Source organism: Lepisosteus platostomus, chromosome 2, assembly GCF_059453375.1.
Source record: "Lepisosteus platostomus isolate fLepPlt1 chromosome 2, fLepPlt1.hap1, whole genome shotgun sequence".
NCBI classification, from domain to species: Eukaryota; Metazoa; Chordata; class Actinopteri; order Semionotiformes; family Lepisosteidae; genus Lepisosteus; species Lepisosteus platostomus.
This window is the reverse complement of record NC_142612.1, coordinates 64247920-64264526: the sequence shown is the minus strand read 5'-3', so window position 1 is coordinate 64264526 and position 16607 is coordinate 64247920. Positions and strand designations below refer to the sequence as shown.

Below are 16607 nucleotides of genomic sequence, written 5' to 3'. Positions count from 1 at the left end.
TAGGACTAAGAAGCTGTTTCTACTTGAACAGTACTGCACACAGTAAATCCATAGACAAGTTTACTATTAAACCTTTCCATTTTATAAAATAAAACATTTATTGATACGCTAAATGTCATGAGCATTTCACATATCTCACTTGTAATTAGTCTTGAAGTACAACTATACTAGAGAGCCCTTGTAACACATGAAAAGTACACAATTCAGAATTAAGACGTTCAAAGATATTTTTTATAAGTTGAGAGTTGAAATACGTTTATGGTAAATTGCATGATGCTGTCAAATCAGCTAACTTTAGGAAAGAAAATCAAGATACCAGCTAGACCTCAACAAATTATCCAAATGTACACACATTTGGATAATTTGCTGAGAAAGCACTGCAAAGAAAAGAAGTATCCCCAAGTGACCGATGGGTCAGTTTCTGTTACTCACAAAGTCAGCAACACTCCTCTGCCAGTTCACAATGTGCTTTGCTTTCTCTTCAGGAGATAAACCAAGCTACTGCACGTAGCACAGCAAGGAAGCTGCATGTTTCAAATGTGCTGCAAACGAGGGCAAAAAAATCAGATGAAACTGCTTACTCTATAAATCTTAATGTTGTGAGGGTGAATGAGCACTGCTCTTTGTTTTTTACACAAGGATCCTAAATACCAGCACCTGCCATTAAATTTAGCTAGTACGTTTTAGGCAGCTGCTTTTCTGCTGTGATTGAACACTAAATCCAGCTAAAGACGATATTTGAAGTCTAAATCCATTTGAACACTAAATCCAGCTAAAGACGATATTTAAAGTCTGGTTTAAATGCTACCCGACTCTTGGGACCCCTAAATAAAAAGGGTTGTTGGGTTGTTCCCCAAAGTTCTTTCCTGGGCACTACTGGCTCTTTCATTACATGCTCCCTAGGCCCTCAAATGTACGTTCAACACCTTTTTATGCGAATATTATTTGGATGAACCTTAAATTGTCCTCCATCCACCAGGACTCCTGTATCCGGCTCTAACCCTGCCTGTGTCACAGTCATCCCCTCCTGGATACACTCTTATCATCATAAAATCATCCTCACGAAGTCTCATCTTCTTTTCTTCCTTTGCTCTTCTTCCCCATGAAAAACTCTCCAAATCTCTGCTGGACTACACCACTGGCTTGTCCCCCTCATTCTCTGTCAAGAGCCCCAGTGTTAACTCTTGACCTCTGCCTCCCTTCACCCAACACACATCTTCTCTGGCACACTCCTGCCACTCCTTCGTGAGCACCACCCTCAGATCCCCGCTTTCCTCACCAACTACAGAACTCCTTGTCCAGGTGCAGGTACTCTCCTGCCTGGATTACTGTAGCTCCCTCTTAATCCCTCTCTCCCTGCCAACACCATCCACAGTCTTCATCTTGCCTTCTTTTCTCTCCACTGCTCCCATGATTCTCCACTGCTCCAGTACTCCCATTGTCTCCCAATTGCTGGACACATCTGACTGAAAAACCCTAGTCCCCGACTACCAGCATCTCAACCACTCTGCTTCGGACTGTCATCTCTCCCTCCACCTCCTCTCTCCCTCTCCGATCTCCTCCTTCCACAGCGTGTGTGCTCTCCACTCCTGCAAACAGTGGAGGGCTGAACTACCCACACCAATCAGATCTGCTTGGTCTCCAGCCACCTTTCAGCCCCAGTTCAGGGCTTATCTGTTCTGAAAGCACCGGTGATCTCTCAGCCACATCCTTCAGAAACCCTTATGCTGTACTGTACTATTGTGTTTAACTCTCAGACTGGTAATGTAACTGTTTAATTACACTTATTTACTGAAAACAAGGAAGACATATCTGCAGGGTGTCCACACTATCTGTACAATGTTTCCACTCTGATTAAACACTTTTGTGTGGCACTTGTGTTGATCTTCCAGCTTGTTCTAATATCACTGCCAACATTAATTCAATTTACGTTTTTTATTATAGCTTATTGTACCTGCAAATCATTTGCTTCTACTTATAGGAAGTATTTTGTCTACATTACATGTCATCCTGGATAAGAGAACAATAATAACAGATTGTGAGGCTCCGCATTCTCTCCTGGTTTTAACACTTGAAGTCTAATTTCAATATTTTTTTCAATTGCGAACACAAGTTAGATTCATTGTGACACAAGGAGGTGCTGGTGTTGTGCTAAGTAGTCCTGGAGAGCAGACGGTCTAAAACCGAGCAATGCCGAAGCACAGCTAAGCAGAAATTAAGCACAGGAAATACTGCACCTATCCATATACAGAGTAACAGTCTGGGCTCCTAAACACCTTTGGCTGGGCTTTACCAGCTTTAACCTCAAGTACAGAAGAACCTCAAGTTGTTTTTTTTCACACAGGTGGAAATTCAAGTAATCCTTTATTTACAAAGCATAATGTTTGTTTCACAAAGATCTCCACAGTCTGTATAATCTACAGTATAATCACAAACAAAACAAAGATAAATGTATACCTCTTTGTTTAGCCCTAGCTTGACTGCAAAACACAGTCCTACATAAAGGGCTAGCAGGTCACCCCCACCATCTGAGCAAACATTAATGACATTTTCTACAGGTTTATATACATATGATACAGCAGTTCCTTTAACCTTTATCCAACTCTTTGACAATTCAAGCAGAAGTCCAGTGTTTCCACTTCTGCTCCTGGAACAAACAAGGACCTGTTTGCCTAGTTATATACAAAGGCCTACTCTAATAAGAATATAGGTACAGTTCCAAATGAGAGAGGTTATTCATCCTTTCTAGCCTGTTAGAAAGCTTGCAGCTAACTGATCAGAAGATTTGATCTAGTTGTTTCCTGAAAAAAGCCAGGTTATCAGCTTGAACAACATGGCTTAGCAGCTTGTTCCAGACCCCCACACCAGAATACTACGTTTGTTTTGTAGCACAGGCCACCAAAAGGTTTCACGTTCTTCTGGGACTTGTAGTTTCAGCTCTCCATGCCAACCCTGGGGAAGTCCAATTTTTGGCAGACAAGGTAACAAAAGTTAAGCACTTGCAACTTTGGCCCAGTGTACACCTCTTTTATAAACCAAATAAGTACAAGTTTATGACTAAAGGGCAAGTACAGATTTACAGACATATTGATAAACATGCAAAAAAAAAAACTATATAAAAACTATATAAATCATTTGTATTTTTAACATTTCTGCCACTTACAAATTGCTTTGAATAAAAAGGTAATATGCAAGAGAACGCATAATGACAACCATGCCTGAAGCGATAATTCCGTTAGTTCTGTTTACTAGGAGCAGATACAAATGAGTTTGTAGTTTATATGCAGATGTTCCTGTTTTTCCTGTCATGTTGTTCCAGTTAAGTAATCAGAGGCAAACTGCCATTTGAAACATAGTTTTGAATTTGAATAAAACGAACAAAGAAAGCTTCAGAGAAAGTATAACTGATAAGAATCCCTCAGTTCTCTTTCCCCAGGTGAATCGGATGTTTTAGTTTCTCCCTACTGAGACCTGATTTATCAACAGTGTCACATCTGTCCTGTTAACTTCTGAAGTCAGGAGAGACCTATACCCTACCCTATAGCACCCCCTCAACAATCCAACAACAATTTCAAGCAATTCCGTATCTCATCAAGTCCTAATGATTCTCAACACAATGTGCTCAATCTAGACCAACCAAACCCTCCACCCACTCACACTCCGTCTGTGTGACAGTGGGCCTGTTGTTGCAGTGTGGCAGTCACAGCGAGCACACACAGAGGGCAGCACGCTATAACTGCCCTGAGACCAGCGCATACAGACGGGGGGCTGAGGGACGCCGAACAATCAGAATCAGTCATTTCACATAAATTGCACTCAAAACGTGACTGACAGAGACTTGAGGGTGAAGGCTGTCCCAACAACAGTTGCTGCAGAGTCTCTTAACAACAGGATCTCAGTCTTACATCTCAGCAGGAGGATGGAGCACATGAGGGTTCTAGAACTGGACACACGGTGACTCAGGAGTACAGATAGGGAACATGAACAAGATAGCCGGTAATAAGGCCTTTAACCTGACTGCCTAGAACAACTCTCCTGCTGATAACTTAGAATTACACCGCTTTCTTCACACCCTCATCCTCCTGCTTTACTCCAGGTTAATGCAGACAATTTTTTCATTTAAATAAATACAATTGTCTCTTTCAAAACCAATATTCATTTGCAGCTAATATGCAAGATAGACATTTTTGCACAAAAAAAAGGCTGGATCTTACAAAAGCTTTGACTGTACAAAGACAGTATCTGGCTACTGTACAGCTTTATTTCATTGCCTGTCAGTAAAATGACAACGAAGCACCGAGAGCCCGTGCCTTGGCTGAGCAGATTACACATCTGCAGGACGTGTCTGCAGACCAGCCTCTCCGCTGTGGGTTGGCAGTGTGGCAGCGGGTGCTCTTCTACAGCCTGCCTTCAAGCGCTGCCTGTGTTCGAGTGCCACAGTGCAGGGGGCAGCAAAGAGTATCCTGAGCACAGGCTCCCTGTCTAGTGCCTCGGATGGCACGCAAGGAAACACAGCTAAATGCAGACCCGAACTTCACTAAACAGAAAAGCATTTCAATCCTTAACCCAAGTTGCAAAGTTAACATGCTGACCCAGACCCGTCAGGCTTTTCAGCAAACCCGTGTTACACAGCCCTTCTAGATAGCTTTTTTTGCATAGCTTAGCTCTGAGGTACCTAAGCGAACACTTAATTGTACGGACCGCAAGCAAAAATATTTTTACTAGTCCTCAGCTGTTAAACAGCTGCAGATTTCCAATGTTATTACAGGTACCCTGCAAGCTCCAACTGTTTGAGGCCTAAGAGGCATGGAAGAGGGAAAGAGCTCAGCTGGACCGAGCAGGCAGCTGACTCTGGGATCCCAGGGAGCAAGACCGGAGACCCACTGGCCGCCAGCTGATGTCTAAAGCAGCTTCTCCTTGTACGCCCCCAGAGAGATTTTCTGAATCTTATCTGTATTGCTAGGTAAAACAGCCTAATGAATATTTTTTCCACAACACAAAATCAACTTTCCATGACAGGTGTGTGTAAGACTAAGAGCCTGATGTGTCTGCATAGCATCCAAAGACGGAGAGAGTGTATGGCTGGGGAGAGGAGGTGAGGTTATGACTTTCTGCTACAGAATATCCCAACAACTACCAACATCTCAGCTGAGCAGTAAATGCCGAAACACCATGGACAGCTTCGCTTTTTGGAAGTGTGGAGGGTTCAAACCACAAACTAGCCACCGTGCCAATCCCCGTTTCTGGCAGCGATCAATATCACTAGGCCATTGCTGCGGATTTAAATCAGCCCCGTTACCAAGTCATTGTCCGAGGCTGTATCTTTACTCCAGCCCCGTGCGGTACCCAGACTTGTCGCTTCCCCTTTTCGTAAGGGGACGAGCCGGTGTGCGTGCAGACTCTCAGCCCCCGCACTGCGGGCAGCTCACCCTGGGGCACGCGCACCAGGAAATTCCCTGCCTTCCCCCTCTCATTACAGTCCAGACATCTTCGCCTTCGCTGGCATCACCGACCTCTACGTGAGGCCTCTTTCCTTTTTTGAGTCAACGCCAGCAGGTGAGATCTGGCTCAAGCTAGCAGCCTGTAGCAAGGGAGATGAAATCACGGTCGTTTCTTCAATCCCACACTGTCAGTTCCTTACTTGCGGTAAACGTGCCACTGTACAAACTGAGAACATCACATGACTCTTGTGATAACGCATTTATCACCCTTGCAGGGACCGCCTCCCTGTTCCCGACATGCAGCACTGCATGTTATTATTATAACAATTTATTGCAGCAGGGATTTGATTGAAATGTCTACCACGCTTTAGAAATGTTCATCCATTTCTTTTTTTCACCCCTCAAATATCACCTTGTCTCTCTCTTCCCAAAAAAAGAAACAATACCCACAAGCAAATGAAACACTGAGCACACTCCCCCCTGTCAGATGAGGTGCCAGTTTACACAGATAAGGGCTGTTCATGAGAATAACTGTGCAGTCCCTCTGATCAATACCAAGCTAGACACACAGAACTGACCTACATACACTGACAGATCATTACACGCACACATTCAATAATCTCCAATCTCTGATATATATTGTACCGGCGTCCTAGCCAAATTTCCCATTGGCCCTTACCAATCATGGCCTCCTAATAATAATCCCCATCTCTGAATTGGCTTCATTACTCTGCTCTCCTCCCCACTGATAGCTGATGTGTGGTGAGCGTTCTGGCGCACTATGGCTGCCGTCGCATCATCCAGGTGGATGCTGCACATTGGTGGTGCAGGTGGAGGGGATCCCCATTACTTGTAAAGCGCTTTGAGTGGAGTGTCCAGAAAAGCGCTATATAAGTGTAAGCAATTATAATTAATTACTTTAACACTACTGATATGAATTGCCGATCGAGTGGGGGACTGTGGATCGAGCTATCCGTCCTAAGATCTCAGCGCGAATCCCTTCTGACTCCAGAAAGTTCAGAGGAAGAAACGAACGAGCACCTCACTAGATTCTATGCTGCAAGGCACAGCCTAATAATTGAAAGATCTCTAATCCCGATATATCAAGTGAAAAAGAGCTAGCTCCTTTGTCGGTCTTCCGGTGCCCCACAAAACACACCATAACCGTGTGCCAGGACAGCTCTGCCTCAGCCTTTCCCATCATTTAATACGTTCTGACTCACTACTAAGCACAAAGAAACATCCCACAGCGCTGCCAGCAGCAAAGCGCTTCTGTCTCACTCAACCGACTGTCCCTCTGAACAGTGTGACAGGTGGATTCCTGGGCTAGGCCGGCAGTCTGCACACTGTGTGGGTGTGTGTACACAGCCAGTGTCATTCTGCGTGAAAGCATACAAGCCTGTTTTACACAAAGTCAGTGTGCGCCTTTTGTGTGTCATCTCCCCACCCCATCCGCGAACATCCACACCCAGGACTGCCCACACTCTCCACAGGGGTGTCAACAACGGGACTGCCAGAAACTGATCAAAATAAAGTTATTCCTGTCACATACACAAACAAATTAGCAACGGAGCAAGACATCCAGAGAGGCTTATCTATGCATATCAGTCCGCTAGGTGTTACGACCCTCCACACCTCCCGGCTCCCATAGGGCTGTGGGTAGTGTTTACATCACGAGGGCTATTTCCACAGTGGACTCACGGCTGCCAAGTGGGTGGAGGGGTGTCTTATACTCCACAAGGCAAAGCCAAAATCGTGATTGTTCTCCAGTCATTCCGCTACTCTATGCGTGGGGGAGACAGGGATCTCCCACGAACTGGCACTGTCCTGCGTCGATCATCACGGCAACGAACACATTGCTCCGCCACAGCCCAACTCCGACAAACTTCACAGCAGCTACAACAGCTCTAGAGGAACCGTAATGCTCTCCCAGCCACGACTAAACACCTCTTCTTAATAATTCATGATAATATGATCAGCCACGAATTGCAATGTAACTAATAACACGCGTGAGCCGAGCTGTTTTTCCATTCCACCATCCTTCAAAACAGCTGTCTGACGGAGCGGCTACTGAACATGTCAAGCAACTGCAGACGCTCAGTACCGCGCACAGACCCCGTCTCTCCCCGCCTGCAAACCGCTCGCAGAGCCGCACATTCTCGGTCTATAATTTAGGGAGTGCCCGGACTGTTTTCCCGGCCCCCCGGTCTCTTCCAGCATCCCTCAGCGGCCCTCGGGCGCTGCCTACCGGCCTGGGTTGTGTCCGTGAGGTCGTGGTTGGCGGCACTCCTCGGAAACTCCTTTAGCTTTCTGCCGCTGAGGTTGAGGAACCCCGTTACTGCAGCCTCTTCCAGGGCTCGGTCCAGTGAGCGGTTCCAGGAGGCGGGTCCCGCTACTCCTGGTCCGCTACCGGGGACTCCTGGCACACCGGGACCGGGGCCCTCAGCCGACAGCAAGACCGCAGCCGCCATTATAGAGCTAACTCCCACCGTCTCTCAGTCGGTGGGACTGAACATACTTTGCGTCTGCGCAGCAACTGAGGGCGTTCTGAAGCCACCGGCAGGGGAGATTCTAGTGTGGGCAAGGAGCATGCGTATAAAAGCCCGGCTTTAGGGCATAGAGCATGCGTGGTGCCTGAATATGAAAGCGAGTAGGGAATTGACGGAGTGTGGGCAAGGCGCAGAGTCTTAATAGTATGAATTTATTTGCGCAGGAAAAAACAGACTACAGAAAATAATTCATTGAAATGGTTAAACATTTTAACATTTATTTTGTTTGTTTTTTTAGAAAATACCCTGCACGTTTTTGTCTATGTGAACATCTTCCATAAAGACCAATAACAGAGCAAAAATGTCATGAAAAAAAAAAACATCCACACACAAACAACAAAGGTAGAATTAAAAACAACACTGAAGCCCATGTCAGAGATGGGCGAGGTGAAGCAAAGTCACAAAACCATAACCAAAATAAAATACATGCCTATAAAACCAAAAGTACATTAGTGTTGCCATGCAAAAACCAGGTCAACCTGCTTGACTCGGAGTCTGGCATTTTGGAAAACAGCACTTCTTAGCCAGCAGGGGTAACAGCTGGTCAGACTCGCAGTCATTGATACCTGCAGTGACTGTCCTGCAACAGGAGGCCGAACAACAGCCGTGTTACTCTGCCCCAGGGACAGGCAGCTCTGGAGTCCTGCAGGGCTTCCAGGTATGTTCCAATTGGCAACATCATAAAGTATAAAATAGGTGAACTCGTTTTGCAAATAATCAGTTCTTCATGATTGGAGGCGGAATGAACTCCTGAGGACCAGAACTGCCCATCGCTGCTCTAAAGCCAAGACACTCCATGTGCAGCCCTTCCAGTGTACCCTTCCTTCACAGTCACCAATCCAATACTGCTGACATTCCTCATGGAGTCGAAGTCGAAGGAGCTGGTGGTGATGGCAGTGTGGGATCTGGAGTGTACTGGAAGGGTTATGTAGGTAATTCCATGCTGTAAAGAAACACAGACTCTTCAAAATAAAAGCAGCCCTTTTCTGAATTGTCTTTGATAAAGAAAATCTAGATAACTCAAAATGATAAAGTCTAAAAAAAACCAACACAATTTCAATGCCCCCACCTGCTTGAACCCCACCACCCCCCACTCCCTCCCCCTCCCAGAACACAAACTGAGTGTGCGTCAGAGCATCGTCCTCAGCCAACTTCCCTTTGCTATTCAGAACACCGAAAACATTCCTGAACGTACACAGTAACAAATATCAAATATGAGAATAACAGGATCAATGCAAAAAAAAAAAAAACAACAAGGAAGAATAACTATATCCAACAGGAACGCCAAAACTCTTTCAGCGACGGGAGGGAGAGCTGCAGCATCTTCTGTTTTTACAACTTTTTCTCTCTCGTTTCCTCCTTTCCAGATCCCCTCCCTCCTCTGCCCCTGCCCCCACGAGTCAACCAAAAGCACACGGGAGGGTCTGTGTCTGGTGCCCGACCTCAGAGGGGGCCTGTGCTTCCCTGCCGGGGCAGTCCACCCCCTCCTCGCCTCTCCCCCTGGGTCCGGCGCATCTGAGAGTGAGAGTGTTGGCTGGGGGGATGGGAGGGGTCTATGAGTAGTATCTCTCTCTGACTGGCTGCCTCGGCATACTGTTATCCCACGGTGACAAATCGGCTGCTCTTGCTGCTCTGCGCCACCTCCGAGCGCTGGTCCTTCAGGATGCGGAATCGCTCATTCAGGGTCATGGCCGTCTGCCCGGGGAAAATAGGGTTAGCACAGTGCCCACAGCCATGAACAGCACACTGGCACCAGCGTATCCAAGGGCACGCAGTGATGAACTGCACGATCACAGACACAGATACAACACAGTCCCACCCAAACGCACGCACACAGTGACAAATTACACACGAGGGCACGCAGTGATGAACTGCACGGTCACAGACACAGATACAACACAGTCCCACCCAAACGCACGCACACAGTGACAAATTACACACAAGGGCACGCAGTGATGAACTGCACGGTCACAGACACAGATACAACACAGTCCCACCCAAACGCACGCACACAGTGACAAATTACACACGAGGGCACGCAGTGATGAACTCCACAGTCACAGACAGATACAATACGGTCCCACCCAAACACACACACACACAACCTCCCAGATCAACAGAAAATCAGAGCTTCTGAAATGATGATTAGAAAGACTGACACCTGGTGGTGAAAAAATAAACCACGAGACAGCTGCATACAATGGGCTGCAGGGCAGGGAGGTTTGTCTCTGCTCAGGGTCTCCTGGGTTTCCCCATGAGCTGCCATGAACACAGTGTCAACAGGGATAAAAGGCCACGGAGGAGGGCGTAATTACCTGCTTGCCCACACTGTTAATGTCAAACTGCAGTGCCACACCCTTGGGGGTCTTCCGCAGCTCTGGCTCCTCCTGCTTGAGAGGGGTGGGGGGCAGGGGGGGGCGCAGCACACGAGTTCGGGGGGGGCTGTGGAGAGAGAGAAAGCTGGATGGTAACATGAGGGGGAAGGTGTATGTGACAATAAGGATCAGATCAGATCACTTTATTAGCCACATACAATTTCTTGCATTAGGAATTTGTCTTTTCACAAACACACAGACACACAGACAGGGAGAAAAGCTTGGGGTCAGAGCGCAGGGTCAGACATTGTACGGCGCCCCTGGAGCAGTTGGGGTTAAGGTCTTTGCTCAGGGGCCCAACGGAGTAGGATTCCTCTGCCGGCCACGGGATTTGAACCGCCAGCCACAGGCGCCCCAAGGAGGGACAAAAATCAAAATTCTTAAACAGTGCTCTAGACAAAATGTTTTATCCAAGGAGACACTTGTTTTCAAATCAGATCAAACGGGCATTAGATCCAGTTGCTGTGTGCCAAATATGTCAGTCGGGGGAGCCAGGTACACTGTGGTTTAAAGGAGGAGTTCCCTTTGCTCGTTTTCTTCAGTGTAGTGAGGAGAGAACACCCCTCACTCATTTTTCACTTTCAGCGTGGGATAAATACCGTTCATACCCGCGACGCATGAGGAAGAGCTGCTTGTTGGTACTCCTGAGTTTATTTTAAAGGCAAAGACACCATTAGCTCCAGATGGCAATGTTAACAAGTCTTAAAATCCAGGCAATGAGCACATCAATTGGCCACAGTTGTGACCACTTAAGTTTCAGTCTGGGGCCTTGCCATACAATGCTTTTTGTTCATTACCCTAATGTTTGGACAGTATTCTACTGTGCCGTTACCAAACACCTAGTAAACCCACCTGGGAGTTACAACAAGTGCAAAAAGGGGATTGGAACTAAAAAAGTGGAGCTTATCACATTGCCCATTGTATATGGTCTGCTCTCTTCCCAGAGGAAGAAAACCAGGATTTTAAACCACTCTATATTTGTACCAGGACAGGTATTAACACAGCCTCCAATGTAAAAAAAAACAAACTTTATAGATCACTATTGCAACATCCATAATGGAGTGTTGTGACTCACTCTGACGGTATTCTGGCAGTAGGGTTGTCAATGGATATGGTCAGGATTCCTCCGCTAGTGGTCGATGTGCGCCACCTAGAGCACAGGGCAATACAGCAAATTGTACAGAACTGGAAAGAACAGCATATGCAATCAGGATCCACACATTCACAAGACATTCACAAGACTGGAATGAGACCTGGCTATGGCTTACAAATCTGAGCTGCATTACATTGGTTCATATTATTTTATGACTGAATCAGAACTGAGAAGCAGTGGGAGGACTCACAGCCTTTCCACTTAATGCACGTGTGCTCAAGTGTCTGCTGTTAAATCCAGCAATGAGACGAAGAGGCAGACTTACGGCCGTGTCCTCTGGGTTGCTGGGGACAAGACAGGGTTCTGAACTTGGGCCTGAACCTGAGAGAGAAAGAAACAGAAAGGCACAAAGTAATTACAACTATATCGGGGAATTCAACGCAATGTTTGCAGTGGTGTTTCATTCTGGAGCCTTCCAACACTGACATGAGAAAGTCCTGCAGAGGAGGAGGGGAGGGGGGGGAGAAGGGGTTTTAAGGATGAGTGTAAGGGAGAGAAGGAGGAAAAAGAGGGGAGAAGGCAAGAGAAAAAGAGGTGCGTACCTTTAGGCCACGGCGGAATAGAAAGGTGGCCTGACGAGCCTCTCTCTGGGCATGGTGAGAGGCGGGCGGCCATGTGGGGAGTATGTTCCTGCAGAGAGAGAGAGTAGGTGATCAGAGAGAGAACACAGTGACAAAGCACAGAATTGAGCAGCTGAGCCAGAGAGACTGGGTGAGAGGAAGACAGAGTTTCTGAGAAGACGGTGAACACACAACTGTGCTTAATGGCTGTTTAACACGGTTCTCTGCTCACCGTCGGCGGAGCTGTATGGGTCTGTGCAGGGGCTGGCCCTGGCTCCTCTGTGTGTCCACCTGTCCATACGGCTGTCGCTGGGAATCCACCTGCCGGTATGTTCGCCACTGGGCATCCGTCTGTCTGTATGGGCCTGCCCTGCGCTGAAGAAGAGGCCGTGGTCTCTGGCAGAGGCAGGGACAGAGAAAAAGAGAGGAGGAGAGGTAGAGGCATAGGGAGAGTGAGGGACGGAGGAGGTGTGAAAGAATCAAAGAGGCCATGAACGTGATATAGCGAAAGGATAATAGAAGCTACACTGCTCAGCAGAAATGACGTACACATAAACAAACATAATCCTACTCACACACAGACCAGACACTCAATTCACTGCCCTTTTCATCCAAAGGCAAATATACAGAGGAATTCCATTTCATCTAAAATTTTGGATTCACTTTTCTTATTAGAAACCTTAATAAGGAATTGCCAATTGTCATTATTAACTCATCCATGCAGAAGGACTCTCTTATGCACAGGACAGAGATGGTGACTGCATGCACCTTCTGAAACATTCAAGGTAAAGATCAGCAGGCTGTGTCTCATGCCACCTACAGCACAGCTGTCGCCTTGGAGAGGGCCGATGCAGGCAAACATCTCCAAGCTTACTGTCGTCAGGCAGGATTCAGCTGAAGCACACCCTGACCAACTCAAACCTGTCCAGCCTTGACAATGGTCCCAGTCCCTATCGCACCCGACAGCTTTATATTGACATCATACACTTGTCCACAGACACGCTGACATGCACGTGCACTTAAACGGCCTCCCAGCTCTAAGACATGATCGCTCTGCCCTCTGTCCATTTCTCTCTGCACACACACCCTCTCACTCCGTACCTGTGTGAGCGGCGGTCGGTTCAAGGGGCTGATCCCCTTGAGCAGCACAGCATTCCTGCGGGCGGCCAACCCGGTAACAACACCTTGACCCCTCCGGCGGACGACGGGGGCCACCCCCCTCCGGCCTCGAGCCCCCAGGTATCCCACACCTCCCGGGAGGAAGAGGACAAGAGAGGAAACAGACGAGAAGGAGCGAGAGAGAGAGAGAGAGAGAGAGAGAGAGAGGAAAAAGAGATGGGGGTGACAGATGTGGCAGAGACAGGAAATAAGGAAGGGAGACAGAAAAATGTTCAGACAACACACGCCAAAGGCATCTTCGACAATCTTCAACAAGGGTATACTGTTTAATGCAACACTGCTAATAGACTTTATTTTATACAGCACCATTAAAAGTGGCTTCTCAAAGTGCTTTGCAGGCATCTCAACAATTACAATGCTTCCCTGCTTATCAGTGCATCAGTACCAGTATGTACCCTGCGAGTCCATTAACATGTGTGACACGACAGGGTATCAGCATGTAGCTACCTCTCTGCTGCTGACCCCCTGCCCAGGCCGGCCCTCGCCAGCCCTGGGAGAGCCGACCATTGACACGGGGCCTCCGGGGGCCAGCGCCAGCCCACTGGGTCCTCTGCTCCTTCCTGTTCAGTCGGATGATATCATCTGCGGGGGGATGACAAGGAGAGGAGGAGTGTGAGATTATAAAGAGTGCCTGAGAGAGGATGGGAAAGAGACATGCATTGCACGTACAGACTGACTGCACACGCTGCAGACAGACTTTCTAACATCATGGACAAGGTAAATTGACATGTACACTGTACGTACTATGTGTAGGTACACTGTTCACTATATTCAGACTATGAGAAACGCTGTACTCTGTATAGACCATCACTGTACACTGAAGAAGGAGACTATGCATATATAAACTGCACTGTAGAAGACCAGAAAGCTGTACCCAGACAACTCACACAGACTTTACTATGCAGAAAACTAGATTGAAATGCACGCTGTATGCACACCGCTTAGGGAAACGTGTTGTATAGATAGATAGATACTTTATTGATCCCGTGAGGGAAATTGCAGTGTAACAGCAGCTTAACACACACAACACAGCCACAGTGTAACGAATTATATACTAATAGTACAATACATACAATACAATACAAGAGTTACTCACAGTCCGGACACACAAGAGGAAACTAGAACAGAACAGTACACAGAAAATCGTATCACACGTATGAATATAAATATAGATGTAACCATAGATATAAATATAAATATAAATGTATTGCACAGGTCCCTGGCATATATTGCACAAAAGTGGTTGTAAACGGGAAAAAGAAAAAGAAAAAGAAAGAGAACAGATGTAGCAGTATATGTGTATATGCGTTTAGTCCAGAAACAGGTCACTGTCGCTGTTGCCTCTGCCAAGACGCAAGGTGGATGCGTTGTACAGTCTTATGGCAGACGGCAAGAATGACCTCCTGTAGCGCTCCCTGTCGCACCGTGGATGAATCAGTCTATTGCTGAACGTGCTCTTCATTCCTGCAAGCCTGTCATAGAGGGGATGGGAGAAGTTGTCCATGATGGCCTCCAGTTTGGACATCATTCTCCTCTCAGCCACTACCTCCAAGGGGTCCAGGTCAGACCCAATGACAGAGCTCGCTCTCCTGATGAGCTTGTTCAGCCTTTTGGAATCTACTGCTCTAATCCCAGAGCCCCAGCACACCACTGCGTAGAAAATGGCACTCGCTACCACCGACTGATAAAACATGTGTAGCATCTTACTACACACATTGAAGGACCTGAGCCTCCTCAAGAAGTAAAGTCGGCTCTGTCCGTTCTTATAGATGGCCTCGATGTTCTTAGACCATTCCAGTCTATCGTCTATGTGCACTCCCAGGTACTTGTACGAGTCCACCATCTCCACGCCACTCCCATGGATGTAGACAGGAGTAGGTTTGACCTTTTTCCTCCTGAAATCTACCACCAGTTCCTTTGTCTTTGTAACATTCAGTTCCAAGTGGTTCACCCCACACCACTCCACAAAGCTGCTGACCAGTCCTCTGTACTCCTCCTCCTGCTCACCCTTGATACATCCCACAATTGCAGAGTCATCTGAGAACTTTTGCAGGTGGCATGACTTTGAGTTGTACTTAAAGTCCGAAGTATAGAGGGTGAAGAGGAATGGAGAAAGAACTGTCCCTTGAGGTGCCCCTGTGTTACTCACTACCAGTTCAGACACGCAGTTCTGAAGTCTCACAGACTGTGGTCTGCCCGTCAGGTAGTCAGTGATCCACGAGGTCATGGAGGCATGACCCCTCCATGACCTCGTATAATGTAACCCCTACATTATAGAGGTATGTAGACCCCTCTATAACTATAAGGGGTGGTGAAGGGGTCCCCTACAGATAGGACGTTTTTTCAGACCCTTAGGGTATTAGGCGCTATACAAATGAGGTTTGAATAAATACAGTAATTGACCATTTCTGACTTAATCGAGCCAACATCCTGAGCTTCACGGTATTGAGCGTTGTTGTTTCTTTCTGTCGTGATCTCTGAACTATTGACTAGAACTCTGAACTGTTCAACAACCCACTTAAAAGTGGTTGAACCGAAATTGGTCGAAGCCCCTGCCAACTGGTGATTTAAGGGTGACCCGTGAAACCTGTCCTATTGGACTGCCACCCTACACAACTCACACAAACCGGACGGCCACACACACCGCTGTTACTGCGAGCTCTTTAACGACAAGTCTCTCGGTGGCTGGAGCTTTCCGTACAGTCACGAAAGTAGTAATACCGTCCTCCCCATCCCCCCGGTGTTTACCGCAGCGCTGCTGTCTGAGAGCTCTAAACCGGGCTGCCTCCCAGCCTGGACTCCCCGGCTCCGTGCGGCCTTACCCAGCGACATGTCAATCTTATCCAGGCCGTCCGAGCCGCCGCTGGTCCCCGGGCCATTCCTCAAGGCAGGGACACCGCCAGACTTGAACCCGATGCCGCTCATGTCAGGGCTGTGCCAGGCCTTTGTGTATACGTCTGTATTTTGGACTGGATGGCACAGTGCAAGCTCACCCCCACCTCCTTCTTCTCCCCGTGTCCATTCAGACACGAAACCTGCTCTGCGCAGGCGCGCGCCACACGTCACAGCCAATGACAGGAGACGACAGCTTTCTGAGAGGACAGGCTGTGCTCCCACTGCCAGCGGGGAGAAACAGAGACAGAGATGCTCCACTGTGACAGATATTCTGGGATTCGACAAACACTCTTCCCTAAATTTATAAATCTTATCCCAGAATTCCCTCACCTGCCAGAATCACAACAACTCCCAATCCTACTGGGAGAGGGAGGAGGGAACTCAGCTGAACTGGCAGCCCAGGATGTGACCTCCTGTCACAGCCTGAGGAACAGTGAGCCTGTCTCCCAGTAATG

The 16607-nt window shown here is 47.5% G+C and overlaps 2 protein-coding genes across 12 annotated transcripts in view; both read right to left on the bottom strand.

The window, feature by feature from the left end:
• lrch3 (leucine-rich repeats and calponin homology (CH) domain containing 3) overlaps nt 1-7963 on the bottom strand; it is a 37912-nt gene extending 29949 nt beyond the window's left edge. For 7 of the 11 annotated variants that reach the window (XM_088612658.1, XM_088612668.1, XM_088612687.1 and 4 more), the window contains exon 1: nt 7690-7962. In XM_088612658.1, coding sequence (XP_088468784.1) covers nt 7690-7912 — 223 coding nt within the window. In that variant the 5' untranslated portion in view covers nt 7913-7962. Of the gene's footprint in view, nt 1-432; nt 543-1279; nt 1658-7689 lie in introns of those variants that run through there. The other 4 variants (XM_088612644.1, XM_088612678.1, XM_088612653.1 and 1 more) reach the window with 2 other exon arrangements.
• Nucleotides 7964-8178: 215 nt separating this feature from the next.
• LOC148676766 (UAP56-interacting factor-like) lies at nt 8179-16309 on the bottom strand. The gene is made up of 9 exons (XM_088612633.1): nt 16080-16309; nt 13705-13839; nt 13180-13328; nt 12311-12474; nt 12061-12148; nt 11784-11839; nt 11441-11515; nt 10306-10432; nt 8179-9685 (listed from the first exon to the last, which is right to left on the bottom strand). Exons 1-9 carry the CDS (start codon nt 16180-16182, stop codon nt 9587-9589), a joined length of 996 nt encoding a protein of 331 aa, XP_088468759.1. The 5' UTR covers nt 16183-16309; the 3' UTR covers nt 8179-9586.
• Nucleotides 16310-16607: the final 298 nt, after the last annotated feature.

Coding starts and splice junctions, on each gene's coding strand:
- LOC148676766 (XM_088612633.1), bottom strand. CDS start 16,182: ATGAGCGGCATCGGGTTCAAGTCTGGCGGTGTCCCTGCCTTGAGGAAT. Junction 12,475..13,179: donor ACCGACCGCCGCTCACACAG/GTACGGAGTGAG, acceptor TGCCTCTGCCAG/AGACCACGGCCTCTTCTTCA. Junction 10,433..11,440: donor ACTGCCAGAATACCGTCAGA/GTGAGTCACAAC, acceptor CTCTCTCCACAG/CCCCCCCCGAACTCGTGTGC.